The sequence below is a fragment of the Ornithorhynchus anatinus genome, chromosome 20 (genome assembly GCF_004115215.2).
Source record: "Ornithorhynchus anatinus isolate Pmale09 chromosome 20, mOrnAna1.pri.v4, whole genome shotgun sequence".
NCBI lineage: Eukaryota > Metazoa > Chordata > Mammalia > Monotremata > Ornithorhynchidae > Ornithorhynchus > Ornithorhynchus anatinus.
The window spans coordinates 10,190,855-10,209,751 of NC_041747.1; the positions used below are offsets into that span (position 1 = coordinate 10,190,855).

An 18,897-nucleotide genomic window follows, 5' to 3' on the forward strand; every position below is an offset into this window, starting at 1 on the left:
CAGGGCTCGGCACATAGTAAGAGCTTTAAGAAATGCCATTATTATTATTCTTCTTCTCTGGGCCTCGGTGACCTCGTCTGCCAAATAGGGATGGAGACTGTGAGCCCCATGTAGGACCACCTGATGACTCTGTATCTCCCCCAGCGCTTAGAGCAGTGCTCAGCACATAGTAAGCACTTCACAAATGCCAACATTATTATTATCCTCTGGGCCTCGGTGACCTCGTCTGCCAAATAGGGATGGAGACTGTGAGCCCCACGTAGGACCACCTGATGACTCTGTATCTCCCCCAGCGCTTAGAGCAGTGCTCAGCACATAGTAAGCACTTCACAAATGCCAACATTATTATTATCCTCTGGGCCTCGGTGACCTCGTCTGTCAAATGGGGATGGAGACTGTGAGCCCCACATGGGACAACGTGATGACCTTGTATCTCCCCCAGCGCTTAGAGCAGTGCTCAGCACATAGTAAGCGTTTCACAAAAGCCAACATTATTATTCTTCTCTGGGCCTCGGTGACCTCGTCTGCCAAATAGGGATGGAGACTGTGAGCCCCATGTAGGACCACCTGATGACTCTGTATCTCCCCCAGCGCTTAGAGCAGTGCTCAGCACATAGTAAGCGCTTCACAAATGCCAACATTATTATTATCCTCTGGGCCTCGGTGACCTCGTCTGTCAAATGGGGATGGAGACTGTGAGCCCCACGTGGGACAACGTGATGACCTTGTATCTCCCCCAGCGCTTAGAACAGTGCTCAGCACATAGTAAGCGCTTCAGAAATACCAACATTATTATTATTATCCTCTGGGCCTCAGTGACCTCGTCTGTCAAATGGGGATGGAGACTGTGAGCCCCATGTGGGACCACCTGATGACTCTGTATCTCCTCCAGCGCTTAGAACAGTGCTCGGCACCTCTATATTTTTATTACCCAATTTATTTTGTTAATGAGATGTACATCCCCTTGATTCTATGTATTGCTATTGTTTTAATGAGCTGTACATCCCTTGATTCTATTAATTGCTAGTTTTTGTCTGTCTCCCCCGTCAATGGACAAGAACCGTCTCTCTGTTGCCGAATTGTCCATTCCAAGCGCTTAGTCCAGTGCTCTGCACATAGTAAGCGCTCAATAAATACTATTGAATGAATAGTAAGCGCTTCAGAAATACAATCATTAGGAGGATGATTATTAGGAATAATAATTATCCTGCTCCACGGCGACAGCCTCCACCTGCCCCGAGCCATTACCTGGCGGGAGGGAGGCCCCGCCCCCTCCGCCGCCCTCAGCCTATCAGAGCGGCCCGTTGGCCCAGATTTGCATAAGCGCTCCCGCGCCAGCCAATGGGGGCCGGCCTGCGGCGGGAGGGGGGGATGGAGCGGCATGGCGGCCGCCTTTTCGCCGCACAATAGGGAACACCTAGAGGCGGGAGGGCGGGGGCCCGGGCCCCGTCGCCCACCCCCCGAGGAGGAGGCGAAGCAGGCCGGGCTGACGGTGAGGCAGATGGCCGCGCACACATCCCCCGTACCTCAGGGCTCGGCCTCCCTCCCCTCACGCCGCCGCCGCCCTCGTCCGTGCCCCTTCCCCCCGCACTGCAGTGCCTCCTCCCGCCCCGGGGGCCGCCCTTCCGCGCAGGCGCGCCAGACGCGGCGCGCGCCCCGCCCGGCGACGGCGATTGGCTGCCGGGGCCAGAGCGCCCCGCCCTCCCTCCCCCGAGGGCGTTCGGCGATTTCCGTCAACGGGCCGAGCGGGCTCGGCCGCCTCCGCCCTTTCTCCGGCCGGGGAGGGCGCAGCGCGCCTGCGCGGCCGCCATCTTCCCCGCCTGTCCATCACCAACCCCCCTCCGGCTGCCGCTCCTCCTCCTGCGTTGTGGCCCAGGGTCCCGCCCCTCCTCCCCCTCCATCATCTCCTCCTCCTCCTCCTCCTCCTCCTCCATCATCTCCTCCTCGGGCCGAGGGAGACCGTGGCCGCCGGAGTCGGAGCCTCCCGTGCCGCCCCCCCTGGCGTGGTGCCCCCCGCCCGGGCCCAGCAGGACCGGCCGGGGCCTGGGGCCTTAGGAGCAGGAGGAGCCGGAGGAGGAGCCGGGGACCCACCTTCTCCCCGGGGAGCAAAATGCCCCGGCTCCGCGTCGGCCAGTGATGGAGCGGCGCCCCCAGCCCGGCCGCCCCCGCCGCCCCCGGGCCGTGCCACCTCTGTACGTATCTCCCCCGGCCTCCCTGCCATCCTCCTCCCCACCCCCGGCCCGGGACCTCGGGGATGCCCGGTCCCTGTAGCCGGAGGGAGCGGGAGGGGGCGGCCCGTCGCCGGGCCTCCCCGCCGAAGCCGACTCTGAGAAAGCGAGGGGTGGGGGGAGGCAAGTGAATGGGGAAAGGGCTGCGATCGACACCCCCTCCTCACCCTCCCTCCTTTCTGTCTCTCTCCCCGGGCCGCAGAGGGGAGCCGGTGCCGTCTCCGGAGCAGGAGGAGGAGCAGCAGGACCAGCAGCAGCGGGAGGAGGCGGGGAGGAGGTCGGTGCCCTCCCGGGCGGGGGGTCCCGCTTTCCCCGGGGGCTTTCCGGAGCCCGGGATCGCGCGGGACGAGGACGACGACGACGAGGAGGAGGAGGAAGCGGCGGCAGCCTGCGGGGCCGGAGCCCGGACACAATGCACCAGCCGCCCGAGGCCGCCGCTGCAGACATGAGCGCTAGGAAGATGGCGCACCCGGCACTGTTGCCTAGAAGGGGCAGCGCCGCCGCCTCCTCCTCCTCCTCCTCCTCCTCCTCCTCCTCCTCCTCTGCTCTCACTGCTGCTGCAACGGCTGCAGCGGCTGCAGCGGGGCCCGGCGGCTGCTGCAGCGGCCCTCCGCCCGAGGACCCCCCGGCCGCCCCGGGACCCCAGCCGCCCCCGCACACCCTCCATCTGCTCCCCCAGGCGCAGCAGCTGCAGCAGCAGTTGCAGCAGCAGCTGCACCAACAGCAGTTGCAGCTGCAGCAGCAGCAGCAGCAGCCGCCGGTCCCGGCCGGGGCGCAGATGAAGAAGAAGAGCGGCTTCCAGATCACCAGCGTGACCCCGGCCCAGATCTCGGCCAGCATCAGCTCCAACAACAGCATCGCCGAGGACACGGAGAGCTACGACGACCTGGACGAGTCCCACACGGAGGACCTCTCCTCCTCCGAGATCCTGGACGTGTCGCTGTCCCGGGCCACGGACCTGGGGGAGCCGGAGCGGAGCTCCTCCGAGGAGACGCTGAATAACTTCCAGGAGGCCGAGACGCCGGGGGCCGTGTCCCCCAACCAGCCGCCCCTGCCGGCCCACCACCTGCCGCCCCACCCGCAGCCCGCCGTGGTCATCAACGGCGGCGTGCACCCTCACCACCTTCACCCTCTCCACCACGGCCACCCTCTCCACCACGGCCACCCCCTCCACCACGGCCACCACCACCACGCGGCCCACGCCGCACCGGGCCCGGCGGCCAGGAGGTCGTCCGCGGCCGGGAGCTCGGAGGCCGGGGCCCCCGCCGCCCCGTCCGCCGGCCCCCCGGCGTCGGCGACGGCCGGCGTCCGCCCCGCGGTCAATCCCGGGGCCGGCGCGGCCAACGCCGTCAACGTGACCGCCCTGCCGGCCGGGAGCGTCCCCCCGGGCCCCGGAGCCCTTCCCGGGAATTCGGGCGTCGTCCCCGGGGCCGTCGGCGCCGGGCCCGGAGCAGGCGGCGTAAACGCCGGCGTCTCGACCGGGGTGGGCAACGGCGTCAACCCGGCCAACGTCGTGAACAGCGTGACGACTAATCCGGCTCCGGGCCCGGCTGCGGGATCCGTTTCGACCCAGCAGCAGCAGCAGCAACCGGCCGCCGGCACGTCGAGGTTCCGAGTGGTGAAGCTGGATTCCAGTTTCGAACCGTTCAAAAAGGGGCGGTGGACTTGCACCGAGTTCTACGAGAAAGAAACCCCTGCCGCGGCCCCCGAGGGAGGGGCCGTCAACAGAGCGGTGGAGACGCTGAGGCAGAACCCGCCGGAGGCCAGTCCGGAGAGGGAGAGCACCAGCGGGGGTTCGGTGAGCAGCAGCGTCAGCACGCTCAGCCACTACACCGAGAGCGTGGGGAGCGGCGAGATGGGCGTCCCCGCCGGGCTCCCCGGGCCGGGGCTTCAGGGGGCTCCCCCGCAGCAGGCGGACTCGGGCGGCGGGCCGCAGGGCCTCCCGGCGGCCGGGATACCTCAGAGCCTCTCGCAGGTGCCCGTCGCCTCGCTCCAAGAAGCCGGCGGCTACCCTCAGCCGAAGCCCGGGCTCCAGCCGCCGACCCAGGCCGGGGTCCCCCCGGCCGCCCAGCCGCCGGCCGTCGGTCTGGTGGGCGTGCCCCCGCCCCTGGGCCCCCTGCCCCCCGTTTCCGGCCTGGCCGGCCCGCAGCCGGCCTTCCCGCCCGCGGCCCCTCCCGGGCAGGCCCTGCCGGGGGCACCGCCGCAGCAGCAGTTGCCGTACGGACAGCAGCAGCAGCAACCGCAGCAGCAGGGCGTCCTTTCCCAAGTGGCGCTGGGCCACGTCCAGGCGGGCCCCCAGAACCCCCTCCCGGGGACCCTGCCGGATTACGTGCTGCAGCAGCAGATTCTGCAAGCGTCGGTGGCCCCCATGCAGCCGACCCCCCCGGGGGCGGCCATGCCCGTCGCTCCCGCCCAGGGCCTCCAGCCGCCCATCCAGCCCCTGGGAGGGCCACCCCCGCCCGTCGGGCACCCTCAGCCGACGGTGCCCATCGTAGCCGCCGCCGGTCAGGTGGCCAACGTTGGTGCGGCCGTGCCGCCCGGGGGGCCGCAGCCGCCGACCGGAACCCAGGGCCCGCCCCCGGGGATGCAGCCGAGCGCGCCTCCTTCCGCGCAGATCGTCCCGCCCTCTCAGACCGGCCTTCTCCAACAGGGGGTCCCGGCCGGCGCCTCCGGCCTCCCTCAGCACGTGGTCCTGGGCCCCCAGGGCGCCCTGTTGGCCGTCCAGCCCCAGGCGCAGGGTGTCGACTCGCTGGCCCAAGGAATGACCGGTCAGCCGTTGGCCGCCGTCAGCCCCCTGCCCCCGGCCGGCGGGCTCCCTCCGGCCAACCAAGTCGGTCCGGGTTTGCCTCCCGCCGCCCTGGGCCCGGGTCCGCCTCCGAACGTGGCGCAGACCCTGGCCCTACCGAACGGGAGTTTGGTTCCGGGGGTCGGTCAACCTCCCTTGATAGCAACGACTATAAACGTGCCAGGGGCGCCACAGGCCCCGCTCGGTTCGACTCAGTTCTCGGCCCCAGCCTTAACTCAGCCCGTCGGAAGCCAACCGGAAGAGGCCAGGCGGCCGGCGGAGCCCGCGCCGGTCGGCCTGCCCCAGACCGCCGGCGGAGACGGCGGAGGACCGGCGGCCGTCCTGGACGGGAGCGGCAGCGGCCTGGCGGCCTCCGCGGCCCTCTTCCCGTTGAAGGTATTGCCGTTGGCGACGCCCCTGGTCGACGGCGAGGACGAGAGGTAAGATCGTCACGCTGAGAAATCCGCGGCCGAAGCCTCGCGGGCGTCTCGTCTTTCCACTCGTTCCGTGTCCGGTTGGTGTCTCGCGTAGGTCGCCGTGGTAGAGGCCAAGCTGCCGCAATAATCGTCGTCTCGGGTGAAGCGTCATTTGTGATCAGGGTGCCCGTAAGGGGCCGATCGAGATTGAATTGCTCCGTCATTCAGTCTTTCCCATGCGTTGATTGACTGCCCGGTGGTTGTGGTTCATTGTTTTACCAAAAAAAAAACAAAAATACGCACACATACATGTGACTGTAGCTTCCTGTGAAACTGTCCTGTGGCATCTCTGCTCAAGAATAGTCCCCTTCTGTCTAAGAAACACAAAGCTTGAAATCGTGTGGAAGTAGCGTTGATTACCACCATTTTCCCCTCACACCCCAGCATTTACATCCTTTTCCCCAAGTGCTCCCATTTTGGTGTGGCAGGAAAGGATTTGTTAACGGTAATTTGTGTAGCCCCCAAAGAGCCCAAGTTGTGCTTTTGGTTTTATCCTCCTCGGCCCCGTCCTCTCCCCCCAGGACTTTGGTCTTGACCTTTCCACAGCTCCACACATCTATTTTAATTGTCTTTCAGTCAAGAGAATGGAAATTCTCTTCTTGCATTTTACTGCACATTCTCTGAGTTCAACCAGCATTTATTCCTTTTTAAACATTCACTAGTTTTCAGATGGCTGCAAAAGATAAAAATCTTGGGATTTTATTATTTTGGAAATGTTGCTCAAAGTTATTACTTTCAACAGATGAGGCTTCCCCCCCCCCCCCCCCGCCCCCACCTCTGAACAGAAATGAGCAGGCGAGGCTGGCAGCCATTTTAAAGAGTAAATGTTAATAAAGTTGATTGATTAGGCTGGTTAGTTGGGGACTCCAGAGGCAAAGAAGTAATTGCCAAAGAACTTTCCCCACCACCCTCCAAAAAAAGAGGGGAAAAAAGAAAGCCCCAGAGAAGCCTAAGTTCCGGAACGGAACTGATGATCCTGCCTGGATGATGAACGACCAGAGAGGCCGGGCAAGTACCATAGGAAGTATGAGCTTAACGTAAAACCGAGCCTCTGTGACTAGTAGAGCCTCATCACCAGTAGTTTCCTCGTCGCCCTTGAATCTTCCCAAATTTTTGAAGGTAGGGACGTTCAGGTCTGGGAAGAAATGCGGCTGGAGCCGTGTCATGAGATCTCTGAAAAGACTGGAGTACTCTGCAATAGCTTGGTGTCTTCCAACCCCCGGCAATTTTCTTGTCAGTTGAATTTCAGCTGTCATTCAAGGCAGTTGAGCAATTGTCTGGGTGGATGTAAGGATGTGTGGCTTTTAGTGGGGGAAAGCTCGGTAGATTTGAGAAGGTGATTTAAAAGGAAGGCAGAAGTATCTAGAAAAAGCCAAGACCTAGAAGGTGACTATCTAGGATACAGCATTTTCGGGAGAGGCAGTTCTGTGTAACAGAGAACTCCCTGTGGGACGTGGACTGTGACCAACCACCTATCTACCCCAGTGCTTAGTACAGTGCCCAGCACATAGGGAGCGCTTAACTGAAAATATTAAAATCTAAGCATTGGTTTACCAACACGGTTGTATTGTACTTCCCCAGTCAATTAGTACAGTGTCCTGCATACAGTTAAGTGCTCAGCAAGTACCGTCCTTTGACCGATGGGATAGTCACATGCGTTTCCCCAAGATTCGATGGTCTTGTACGTGGTTAGCGTGTTGATTATTTTTGCGTTGAACATTAGCGTTCACCCTTTTTGTCAGATATTGTTTGTATGTGTAACAGTAAATCTGGCAGATAAAAAATTGGCTTTAAACAGGCACAGTTTTGCCAGTTTTTTTCTCCATCAGAATCGTAGGTCCCTGCAACTAACTCGTGGTCATACCCCAGGTAGTGTTCTTTAGTTGGGTCTGGCAAAATAGTTTTCAAGGCAAGTTCTCTAAAAGAAACAGTTTCCCAAAGGAAATGATATAAAGGACATCGATTCACCGCCCGCGCCCCCCCCCCCCCCCAGATCTCCAAAATTGACCCAAACAATATAAATCAAATGACATGTAGTATAGTTTACATGGTCAAATGGCAAAGTAAAGAGGTGTCAAATTAGATTTGGGTGCACATAGTATTTACATATTTCTAAGGGTGGTTTTTCACATTTTAGTCGGCAGAAAGGTACCATGTGCTGATCTGCTAAATCAGTCACTATCTAATGCTAAATGGAAAAGGATTGTAATCACAATTCAAAGGAGTCAAAGTGCTTTGAGTTGAAGAGAAGGGAAGTGTTTAGTGTGCAAGCCCTTTAAGTCATGCCAGCATTAAGATTCAATAATACTATTGCAAAAGAATCCAGAAAGAAGAGCATTTTAATCAGGGTGGACTGTAGGGTGATCCTTCTATTTAGCAAGAGACTGAAAGTTTTCTTGTGGTAATACAGTCAAAGAGAAGTGTTTATGGTAGTTAAGTTTTGATTAGTTAAGATTTGGAAAATGAGTCAGATCAGTGAATGAGTGCATGCTATCCCCCCCACCCCTGGGTTTGTGGATCTATCTAATTTAAATACCTTGCCCCTAACTCTGAAAAATGACTTTAAGGGCAGCCCAAAGCCAAAGAAATTCAGAGTATTAAATCGACCAACGAATGAAACTCGGGTATGTGACCACCACACGCTTTTTATGATATCCGTTCATCCAGAATGTTAATCAGTGGGTTGTGTGATCATAGTAATTAATTTTTCCATTGGAGTGCCAACTTTTTCGTTTTGTTTTTTTTTTTTAACTATCTGCATCTTGTTGCATCTGTGTGGCTAATGAATAGCTAGATATTCTCACTCCTCAAACATACCCGGTTTCTAAATTTGGTCAGCTCTTCCGTTGGTGCCTCAGAGCAGCATCCATCTATCAATTCTATCTCCCTAGCAGAGGTAGTAGTTAGGAAATGAGCAGTCAGGAAGGTGGTCCGGCTCGGCACGGGGACGAATCCGAAAAGGCTTGTGCGGCGTAGGTAAGGGAGGATTCAAAAGACATCATTTGAGGGAGTAAGTGGCTGCAGTGGAGCCTCCGACTTCCATATTGCATTTCTGTTTGAACGTGTGTCAGTGATTATTTGGGAAGTCCTCTCTTGTAAGTCGTGACTCATGCCACCAAAGGACCACCACTTTCCTCCCCCTCTGCAAAACCAAAAAACTCTGTACTTCAGTGTTTCCACCCAGAAGTATTTCACTGGGAAGGACTGAATGACCAAGTGATTAATATCCAGCATGCTACTCTTCACAGCCACACAAGGAAGAGGGATAAAGTGCATCCTTGTTGGCTTTGAAGCACCTCCAACGGTGGCCCTGCAAATGAAAAACGATAATTATTTCAGATCACGTTTGGGTGCAAGAACTTTGCCCTGGAGTTTGGGCTGGGAAAATTTGGGTTAGATCGTAGGGAAATATTGTGATGGGTCAGATAGCTCTGCAGATAACGCAAGGGAATTGGGAGTCTGTATCTAAAAAATATAAGATAGGGAGCTAAAATGGTGTTGAGAAGTCTGGTGCGCTTTTCCTTCCTTTCAGGGGGGGTCTACATTTCAATTGAACTCGGTGATGTCTGCAAGGGAAAAATTACACCTTAATGAAAATAATACATAATTCCTCATTAAGGTGAAAGTCATTTTCAGTCTTCTTTTGTGTCCACACTTTGGGGTCTTTTCCCTGAGACTGTCAGCAGGAGTTTCATCTGGGGGGGAATGCTGTGTGCTCATTCACCACCCCCCGCAGCAATTAGGTCCATATCCTTCTGCTGTGTTACTTCTTCAGTCGGCACCTCATTTCAGTGTCCGCCCTCCCTGCTAGGTTGTGAACTCCTAGAGGGTGGGGATCCTTTTTACCAAGTCTTTTGTCCTCTCCCAAGAGCTTAGTTCAGTAAGCACTCAAATACCACAGATGGAATGGTTAAATGTCCTACAAGAACTGGATTGAGATCATACAAGTCCCTTTACAGAGGCAGTTTACAAGCCCAGAAAGAAAACACTGGCTGTCACCTGCCCTTGCTTGAATGTAAAATGGAGACTGAAGCCGTCAGGTGACGGGCCCCATCTACTATTACCTAACCCCACAGCCCTTAAAATGATCCCAGGAGTAAGTATTCCACGTTGACATGGTTACCCTCCTTTAGGGTTTGTGAGAGAGGCTATGAAGATCAAAATGGGTGGATGTCATTAAGTGCTACTATTCCCTGTGTATAGACTAGAATTAGTGGAGTGTGTTCGGCAGTTGCTTGGACTTCTGCATGCATTGCATGCTCAGATTTTTTTTGTCCCCATCTTGAACCTTTGATTTGTCTTCAGTTTACAAAAAAAATCCTGAAGGCATTGCCAGAGTAAAGGATTGTGTGATTTCTGAAGTAACCATATCATAGTCCTAATTTATTTTTAAAATAGAGATTTGCTGACCCCTGACTATATACTGTAAAATTCACCTATCTCCCCTTTTCATGGCAGCTGTTAAAGCAGATTAGTTGAAAACTGTTTTAAGAACAGTGTGTACTGGGTGTAAATGACACTGCAATTGTAGCAAACTTGTATTTGTTGGTAGTTCTATTTAAATCAGAAGTATACTAAACATAAGGTGTCGACTGTTGAGATGGAGCAAGAATTCACCATTTACGTTTTAGGGCATCTTTTCACCCAGCAGATTCAGCTATTGAGACACAAACAGAACCTGTTTTCCGTAGCCCGTGGATGATCTGATCTTTCATCAGAAGTAACTCTTTTTTTCCTTTGCTTTTCCATCACACATGCCATCCCACAGTCTTAAAAACAAAACAACCCTCCCCCCAACTCCACCAAAACCCCATATTGGTAGTCTGCTGATTTATTAGTTGGTGTTATTCTGAAACAGTATAGAGAAGAAAATTATTAAATGAAGTTTGGCATTAGAAATATTAAATAGATTTTTTATAGTATTTAAGCACTTACTTACAGGCACTGTTCTAAGTGCTAGGGTAGATACAAGCTAATCAAGTTGGACACAGCCCATGTCCCACCTGGGGCTGACACTCTTAATCCCCATTTTACAAAATGAAGTGACTGAAGCCCAGAGAACTAAAGTAACTTGCTCAAGATCACACAGCAGATAGGTGGCGGAGCCGGGATTAGAACCCTGGACCTTCGGACTCCCAGGCTCATGTGCCATCCATTAGGCCACACTACTTTGATTTTGTTTTAGGGGGACACTTTTCAGATCTTCCTTGCAATAGTTTGGACAGTTGTTGCTTTTTACACTGTGGAGAAATTTTGTCATTTTGTTCTTTCTGGTTCACTTTTTTCATTGTTCTGTGGAGGGAATGTTGTATGTGTGTGTGTGTGTACTCTTTCTCTGAAGATGTAATCCTATCTGGATTTTTAGAATTGAGGATTAAGGTGGAAAATAAATGTTCTGAATGCTGAAGTGTACTAAGCACCCCTCCTTACCTCCCAGATGTAATTACTGAAGTTTTTTTTTTTAAAAAAGCAATTGAGCCTCAGTAAAAAAGCCAATTTAGGTGGGATCAAAATAAAGTACTTAATGCAGTGGTATATTGTGGATTTAAGAGTTCTTTTTTAAAAAAATTTTGGGTTTTTTTTTTTTAAACACCAGTTTGAGTGAAAGCTGAATGTTCATGCAGAGTTGGGTCACAGTATTCAGTTTTCATTTATAGTCTCTCCTTTCTTTTTAAATTATCTGCTAGACTTTAAGTTCCTTGAGGGTCTTACCTTCTAACTTTATTGTATTACTACAGTCCTCTTCTCACAGTAAGCTCAGTAAGCACTCTTTACTGCTGAGTGTAGAATGAGTATTATGGGAAGAAACACATGATTTATGTGAAAAGATTTACTTGAAATTTGTGGAAAACTAGTGAATTTATTGGGAAGAAAGTCACAAAAGTAGAGGCAGGGGAAAAACTCTTCAGAAAAGCAGTATGTGTGTGGTGGGTGGATTCAGTTCACTTAACCACTAAAGACAAAAATTAACTACTGAAATGGTTTGTGGCAGGAATTGAGATCTCTATCCCAAAGTGCTTAGTACAGTGTTCTGCACACAGTAAGTGCTTAATATACACTATCGATTGAGCGATAGTACTCCATGGAACGCGTAGGATCTTTGAAACAGTTGGTAGTCCTGATGGAGAACTAACACGAGTTATAGTATTATTACAATTAATATCATTCCTATGAATGAAAATAAATTATAGGTATTAAATGGATTTTCCCATTGGCATAATTTTGTTTCAAGGCAGAAACTCTGTTCGAAAGGATAATCGAAATTAATTTTAACATGGGTATCAGTTTAGGGAAAGCCAAAATTATAACTGTAGGAAAGTGATCATTTTCAAGTTGCTTGAAAGTGGCATTCTTAAAGAAGACCGGATCCCTGTTGCAAAATAAGTATTTCAGCATTTGTTTTAGATACCGAATGATGCATTCATGTATAAATAATGCAAAATAAGCTATGGTGTAGTGTTTCAAGTTCATATTCATGATGGACTATTTTCTTTTCTTGTGACACTGTACATATAAAGACTGTCCCTGAAATAGCCTGCCTTTATTATCCTCATTGGTGAGCATCTTCTGTATAGAAAACACTATTCTAGGAGCTCGGGAACTTAGAATAAAAGGTATGGACTCTGTCCTTGATCTTGTAATCTAATGGAGGCGGGGAAGACAATTGCAGGCACCAATTTCAAATTTAAAATAGGATCAAGGGTGAGAGCATAGATGCAAATGAGAAAGCAAAAGTAAGCAGTAAAATTGAGATCATCTAGAAACTCTTGTAATCTCCAGGCTGGTCTTGTGCATCAAGATCTGCACACTCATTCATTCGCTCAATTGTATTTCATTCATTCATTGCACAGTATTTATGGAGCATTTACTGTGTGCAAAGCAGTGTACTAAGCCCGTGGGAAAATGCAATATAACACTAAACAGACAGTGCATTCCCTGTGCACCTGCCTTCAATCCATCTTTACCTTTAGCTGACCGGATGATTTTCTAAAAATGCAGTTCAGAAGGCCGCAGTGATGACTTTTTTCCATCACCGTCTTGGTGATGGTTCTGTGTGCCAAGCATTGCCCTAAATTCTGAGTAGATAGAAGATATAATTGGGTTGGACCCTGTCGCACAGGGAGGTCAAACTACGGGGCAGGGAGAACAGCTTTTGAGAATCCCCATTTTACAGATGAGGAAACCGAAAGGCACGGTGAAGGTAAGTGACTTGCCTAAGGTCACACAGCTGGCAGGTGACAGAGCCAGAATTAGAACCCGGATCCTCTGACTTTGCTCCAGGGCCCTTTCCACTCCCGACCATTGACTTCAGAGCTCTTCATTATCTTTCTGCTCCCTTGGGGCACTCCACCCTCCATGAGTGCCAAGAATGGCAGAGATGATGCATCCAGGGGCGGGATTTGCTGGGGAAGGCTTCTGGATGGACGGCTTTTCAAGGGAGTTGGGAAGGAAGGAAGGGAATGGCAGGCTGGTGGAGGTGGAGGGTGGAAGTTGTGAGCGACAGGGTGGAGAGCAAAGCACAGGTAAATTATATGGGGAGTAGTGAACCTAAGACAGCTAAGGTCAAGGAAGCCCCTCTGTTAGAGAAGGGCAAGAGAGATCCAACTGAGTCCGTGCATCTTGCTCAAGCTTCAGTTCTCAATTTAGAGATGCAAATTCCCCAAGTGCAGATCTAACATAATTTACAGCAAATGCGTCCCTATGTATGAAAACAAACACAGTGGTGTTTAAGTGGCTGCTTTGTGCCAAACACTCTACTTAGCGCTGGGGTAGATGCAAGGTAATCAGATCCTACATGCGGCTCCCACACCCTAGTCCAAATAGGAGGGAATACATATGCTATAGTGATTCTCATATCGCTGTAGAATGGGGACCCAATTTTTTTTTTTCCAAGCCTCCTTGTATTGGGACTCGAAAGTTTGCTTGCCCAACAATTTCACTGTCAGTTGCTTTCTGTTTTGTTCACATTCTTTGGTTTAAGTGCTTGCCTTAGTTTGAAGTCTAATCTCATCACCTCCCTGCCTCACCTGTAGTATATTTGTTGAGCTTTGGTCATATGGGGGGGGGATTTCTCGTAGCATCCCATATGCTGGTTCCTCATTAGCATTTCTTAAATGAGTGATTGATGTGAAGCTGTCCTTTGGAAAGAAATTCCAGAAAGTACATAGTTTATTTGTTTAAAATACTTAAAATCCCAAGGTTTGATTCTGAAGTGTTTTTGCAAGAGACAGGCTTAAACTCCTTAAGAGATCCCTCACTTATGACCATCATACCTGAAGCTCAAAAATTGAGACACAGTAAAAACAGTAATTTTGTCAGATTTATATGTCTGGCTATTTTCTCTAGAATTCAAATGTTGGAGGTTCAGACACATGGAGATTTATCATTTGTTACACCAGATAATTACCTTAATAGATCAGCTCAATTCCACCGTTGGCTTTCAGCAGTATTTACAATATAGTATCTAAAATTAGGCAAAGGCTTGAGTTGTCAGATTTTTTTAAGTGTGGAGGTGTATTAGACATAACACTTTTTTTCCCCTCAATCTGAAGCTACTTGGATTAGATTTAAATTCTCATTTTTTTAAGGTGCTGGTTGTCACAGTAATTGAGACGTTGGGACGCTACAATTTTAAGGGGGAAAAAAATAACTGAACCTACCCAGTTCTCCTAGAACGCAGGGGTGGCATTTTGGCAGAGCCATAAATGTTTCTCTTGAAGAAAAAACTACTACTAAGTGTTCCTAACCGTTCATTTCGGCACATCATCTCCCTACATTCAGGCAAGCTAGCGTCGTCTTCGGAAGAATGGGAATTGGTTCTGGCAGAGCTGAATGTACCCTTAAGCGTACTGGTCAACCCGACTCTCTTGTATCATACTTTCCCAGGCATTTACTACAGTGCTCTGAACGTAATGAACACTCAGAAGATAATATCGATGGAGCCAAAATTGCCCTGTTCATTGGCTTGGGAATTTTGCGATGTTATCGTAACAGTTGTGGGTGCTTTAACATATAGTAATGATTAGGACATTTAAATTCTATGTACCCAACTCCGTTCTAAACGCTGGGTTAGATACAAGGCCACCGGGATAGGCATAGTCCCTGCCTGTCCCATTTGGGGCACACAGTCCAAGTAGGAAGGAACGGTCCACGTAGTCAGCTAATTGAAATATCACCCATTGTCAAATAAAATTGACACTCGGAATGAATGAAATCATTCAGATGATTACTTTTCCGGCGATTCATAGTCCTTGGAACTGATCGAAAGTATGGGTTGGGTACATAATTACATTTACAATCTTCCTCGCCCTGCAGTTATCTGTTCTTGTAATTGCAGTTGATTTTTTTAAATCGAGAGAGATGTTGGGGAGTTCTCAGAGCAAGGGAGCAGTGGGAGGCCTACTGAAAGGACAAGGAGCTCTCCTCAAACCCAGGGACTTGTACTCCCATAGAATGTCATGTTATTGGGTATTTGTGTTGGTGTAACTTGAGGGAATTAAAGGGTGAGGGGATAGATGATTCTGAGATACCACCATGACTGTGGGTTGGTCACGTTTCAGTACAGATTCCGGTATGGTCTGCCCACTGATAGCAGAATGTCTTACATCTTGCCATTCATCGATATTTTTTTGAATGAAATTTCCCGTGGGTTTTGCAGCTTATGGTTTCATAGGGTATAATACAGTGCGGCTGAGGAAGGGACCGGGAAGCTCGTCAGCATCACATCTCGCCAGACGCCGAGCCCACGTACACAACGGTTTCTTCCTCCACCGAATCAACTCGGTCAAACATGGGGGCGGGAGGGGGTGCGGCATGTTAAACCCAGACCAGACCCTTGTGACGAGGTGAGCGCTCCTTAAAACCCTTCCGTCGGATCATGGCCCAACTGCGTAGCGAAACCCTGCGTTACAGGAGAACCGATTGTGTTAAAGTCATCGACTACAACTTGGACGTTCCTGTAACTTGAAACCTCGCAGAGCTCTACAAAAGTGCTTCTGGGTTATATTTAAAGAGTTTGGTTTTGAATCCAATTTATGGAGGAAGCATCCGTGAGATGTGTAAAAATATGTGAAGTAAACATTTTCAGCTATTTTAGTGATCTCTTTTTTGGACTGCGAAGGATGAATGGAAACACTCGCAGAGCTCCGTAATTACCATTTAAGTATTTACATGTTTTCCTCCTACTAGATGGGAAATCCATTGTGGACAGGGATCGTGTCGACCCTCTCTGTTCTGTGGGACTCTCCCGGGCGTTTAGTACAGAGCTGTGCAGGCAGTAAGTGCTCGATTAAATACCATCAATATGGATTGATCCCTCCCAAAATCCAGGCGACATTCCACTGCCGTGGTGGGTGTGAAGCAGCCACTGGGGGTGGAGGAGTCTGACTGGTAAATCATGTGGGTCCTTTGCATGGTGATGAGGCTCACCAGAAATCCCGATAATAGTCGTCTAGCGTGGGCCGCAAAGACCGGGGTGGCTACTAAAGCGGCTACACTGGCGACGATGTGGCACAGCATTACACCACAGCATCAATACTGTGTGATTGTCGCTCTGACCGGTAAGCGGGTATTTAATGTAAAATTCTTGCATGTGTTTCGTGGTGTGATGACCCCCTGCTTGCCAACCTCCTTGTTGCCTCCGTCACATTATTGAAGCAGTGTGGCCTAGTGCAAAGAACACGGGCTTGGGAGTCAGAGGCCCTGGGTTCTAATCCCAGGTCCGCCACTAGCCTGCTGTGTGACCTGGAGCAAGTCACTTCACTTCTCTGTGCCTCGGTTCCCTCATCTGCAGCACCTGTTCTCTCTCCTACTTAGCCTGTGAGTCCCATGTGGGATCTGATTATTCTGTATCTACCCCAGTGCTTAGATGATGATGATGATGATGATAGTAATGGTGGTATTTTAGTGCTTACTATGGGCCAAGAACTGTTCTAAGCACTGGGGTAGGTACAAGGCAGTCAGGTTGTACACAGTCCCTGTCCCACATGGGGCTCACAGTCTCAGTCGCCATTTTACAGATGAAGCAGCTGAGGCACAGAGAAGTTCAGTGACTCGCCCAAGGTAACAGAGCAGACAAGTGGCGGAGCTGAGATTAGAATGCACGACTTCCAACTCCCCAGCCCGTGCTCTTGCCACTAGGCCATGGCGCTTCACTACTAGGCCATAAGTGCTCGGCACATGATTTTCAACAAAAAAACTACTTCTTATTGCCCCAGCAGGGGAGGGGGGATGCAGGAAGTAGATTATTATCGTTGTCCCCGGGAAGAGGGGGGGAGGTATCGAGTGGCAGTGAGTAAGCCACAAGGGCTCCAATCTATTCCTTCACCTCACCCTCCCCGTCCTGAAGTGTCTGGGGCTGGACGGGGGCTCGCGGAGCATTTACTAAGTGGTAAGAAGTCTGCCATGTGCATGACTCTTCATCAGCCTGAGTCCTCGCCGTGCAGTTATCTGTTCTTGTGATTTCTGTTGATTTTTTTAAATCGAGAGAGACGTTTAGGAGTTCTCAGAGCAAAGGAGCCTGATTCTTCCTCCTCATGGTGTGGGAGACCGGGCAGTAGAAAACTGGTGGTGTCTCCTTCCCTTAGATTTCCCCCCCCCAGAAGAAGACTTCGCCCTCCTCCTGTGAGTGGGGCAGGATGGGGTGTGGCAGAACAGCAGGGGTGGCAAGAGGGAAGTTCTGAAGGGCAGGAGGAGGAGGAGGAAAGCCAAGCCCTGAGGCCATAAAACCCATTCTGTTTCTGGTGCAGGTGCCCGCACTCCAGCTGCTAGGCCGATGGCCTAGAGTTTGGACAAAGAAAAAGCGCCCAAACCCTTCTAGAGACTCCGCTGAGAATGTTCTGCCCATATCCCCGTGAAAATTCCCGAACATGGGTCTCGGATGAATGTGGAAGGTGTCACCGGCAGCTACAGGGCCCCTCTGTCCCCGAGAAACTATTCCCTGTGGAAACTGGATATAAGCCAATTTTGTGTCGAGAATATGGGCAGATAAGAGGGAGAGGACCCTCCTCCTGGCTCTGGAACCAGGAGAGAATATTGCTTTTTATTTTCAAGTCTCTTGTTCAAATATTTCTGTAGTTTTCTAAGCCCAGAATTTTGGTATCCTTAGTTTCTCTGAAGAACTTAATGTCGACTTTGGAATCTAAAGAAATAATATTTTCATGGTCTCTTGGTGGTCGGGAGTTATCGGGTTTTTGTTTTAGGGGAGTGTGAACTTTCTTGTTAGCAGGTAGTTGAAGACAACTCATTTTGGAAATAGCAGAAGAGTTACAGCTTTTTAAGCATATCTTATGTTCAGAGCAGCAAATGTAGATATGGGGATATAATTGTTTCTACCACTGAAGTCCTTCGAAAAGCTCACGATCTGGCCAAGGCAGGAGAAGTCTTACTTTCATATTAGATTAAAAGGCTTTGATTTTTTGCACATCATTGTGGCCTAGCGGAAAGAGCACAGGCTTGGGAGTCAGAGGCCCTGGGTTCTAATCCCAGCTCTGCCACTTCCTTGCGTGACCTTGAGTAAATCACTTAACTTCTTTGTGCCTCCGTTCCCTCGTCCGCAGAATGGGGATTCAATCCCTGTTCTCCCACCTATTTAGACTGTGAGCCCTTTGTGGGACCTGATGATCCTGTATCTACCCCGGCGCTTAGTCCAGCGCCTGGCATGTAGCAAGCACTGAAAAAAATATCAGTTATTATTGGCCAAGCCAGGAACCAAAATAGAAGATTTCTGGATTTCCGTGCCCTCTGCTTTTGACACAAGTTCTGCGGACTATTCTCGGGACCAAAGGGTTTTCATGCCTACCTTCGTCCTCGTGATATAGTGCCCGCTAAATATGTGGCAGCTCCCTAATCGTGGCATGGAACTCTCCCAGCAGACTCAGAGACTCAATCTCCCGGAGACTCAATCTTTGACCCTGGAAGCCCTGCTGTTTAAGGAAGTGAGAAACCAGCTGTCAGTCATTCTGCAGTTCATACCGATGATGCTATTTGAGATGCAATAAGCGGGCCACGGCTGTAACTAGAACTCTCTTCCTTTTCCTGGGCAGTGAGGTGACTTTTAGAAGCTATCTTCTCCCGCCCCCTCCATCAAATCTTCATTGTTGCCAATATCTAATTAGATTGCGAGCCCCATGAAAGCTGGAGACCCTGTCCGATTTTCACCCATGTATTCTTTCCCAGCGCTTATTACAGCGTTTTACACATGGTAAGCCCTTAAATACTAAATGCTCCAACTAGTCTCTGATCTTTAGGACAAGGTCTGCCTGAGAAGAAACTGTGGTGTGTTTCAGACCCTAGTATTTGGAAGGTAGTTTCACATTTCCTGTCTTCAAATGTTTGATCTTAATATTCAGAATATTGTAGTTCAGATTAAAGAGGAAAAACGGGATAGGTATTGAAAGTCTCATGATTT

General features: G+C 50.9%; 1 protein-coding gene across 4 annotated transcripts in view; it reads left to right on the forward strand.

Annotated features, from left to right (window-relative positions):
- The first annotated feature begins 2,436 nt into the window (after positions 1-2,436).
- Positions 2,437-18,897, forward strand: part of TSC22D1 (TSC22 domain family member 1) — a 76,647-nt gene continuing 60,186 nt past the window's right edge. For all 4 annotated transcript variants that reach the window (XM_029048122.2, XM_029048124.2, XM_029048123.2 and 1 more), the window contains exon 1: positions 2,437-5,453. In XM_029048122.2, the coding sequence (XP_028903955.1) occupies positions 2,641-5,453 (2,813 nt within the window). In that variant the 5' untranslated portion in view covers positions 2,437-2,640. The remainder of the gene's footprint in view (positions 5,454-18,897) is intronic.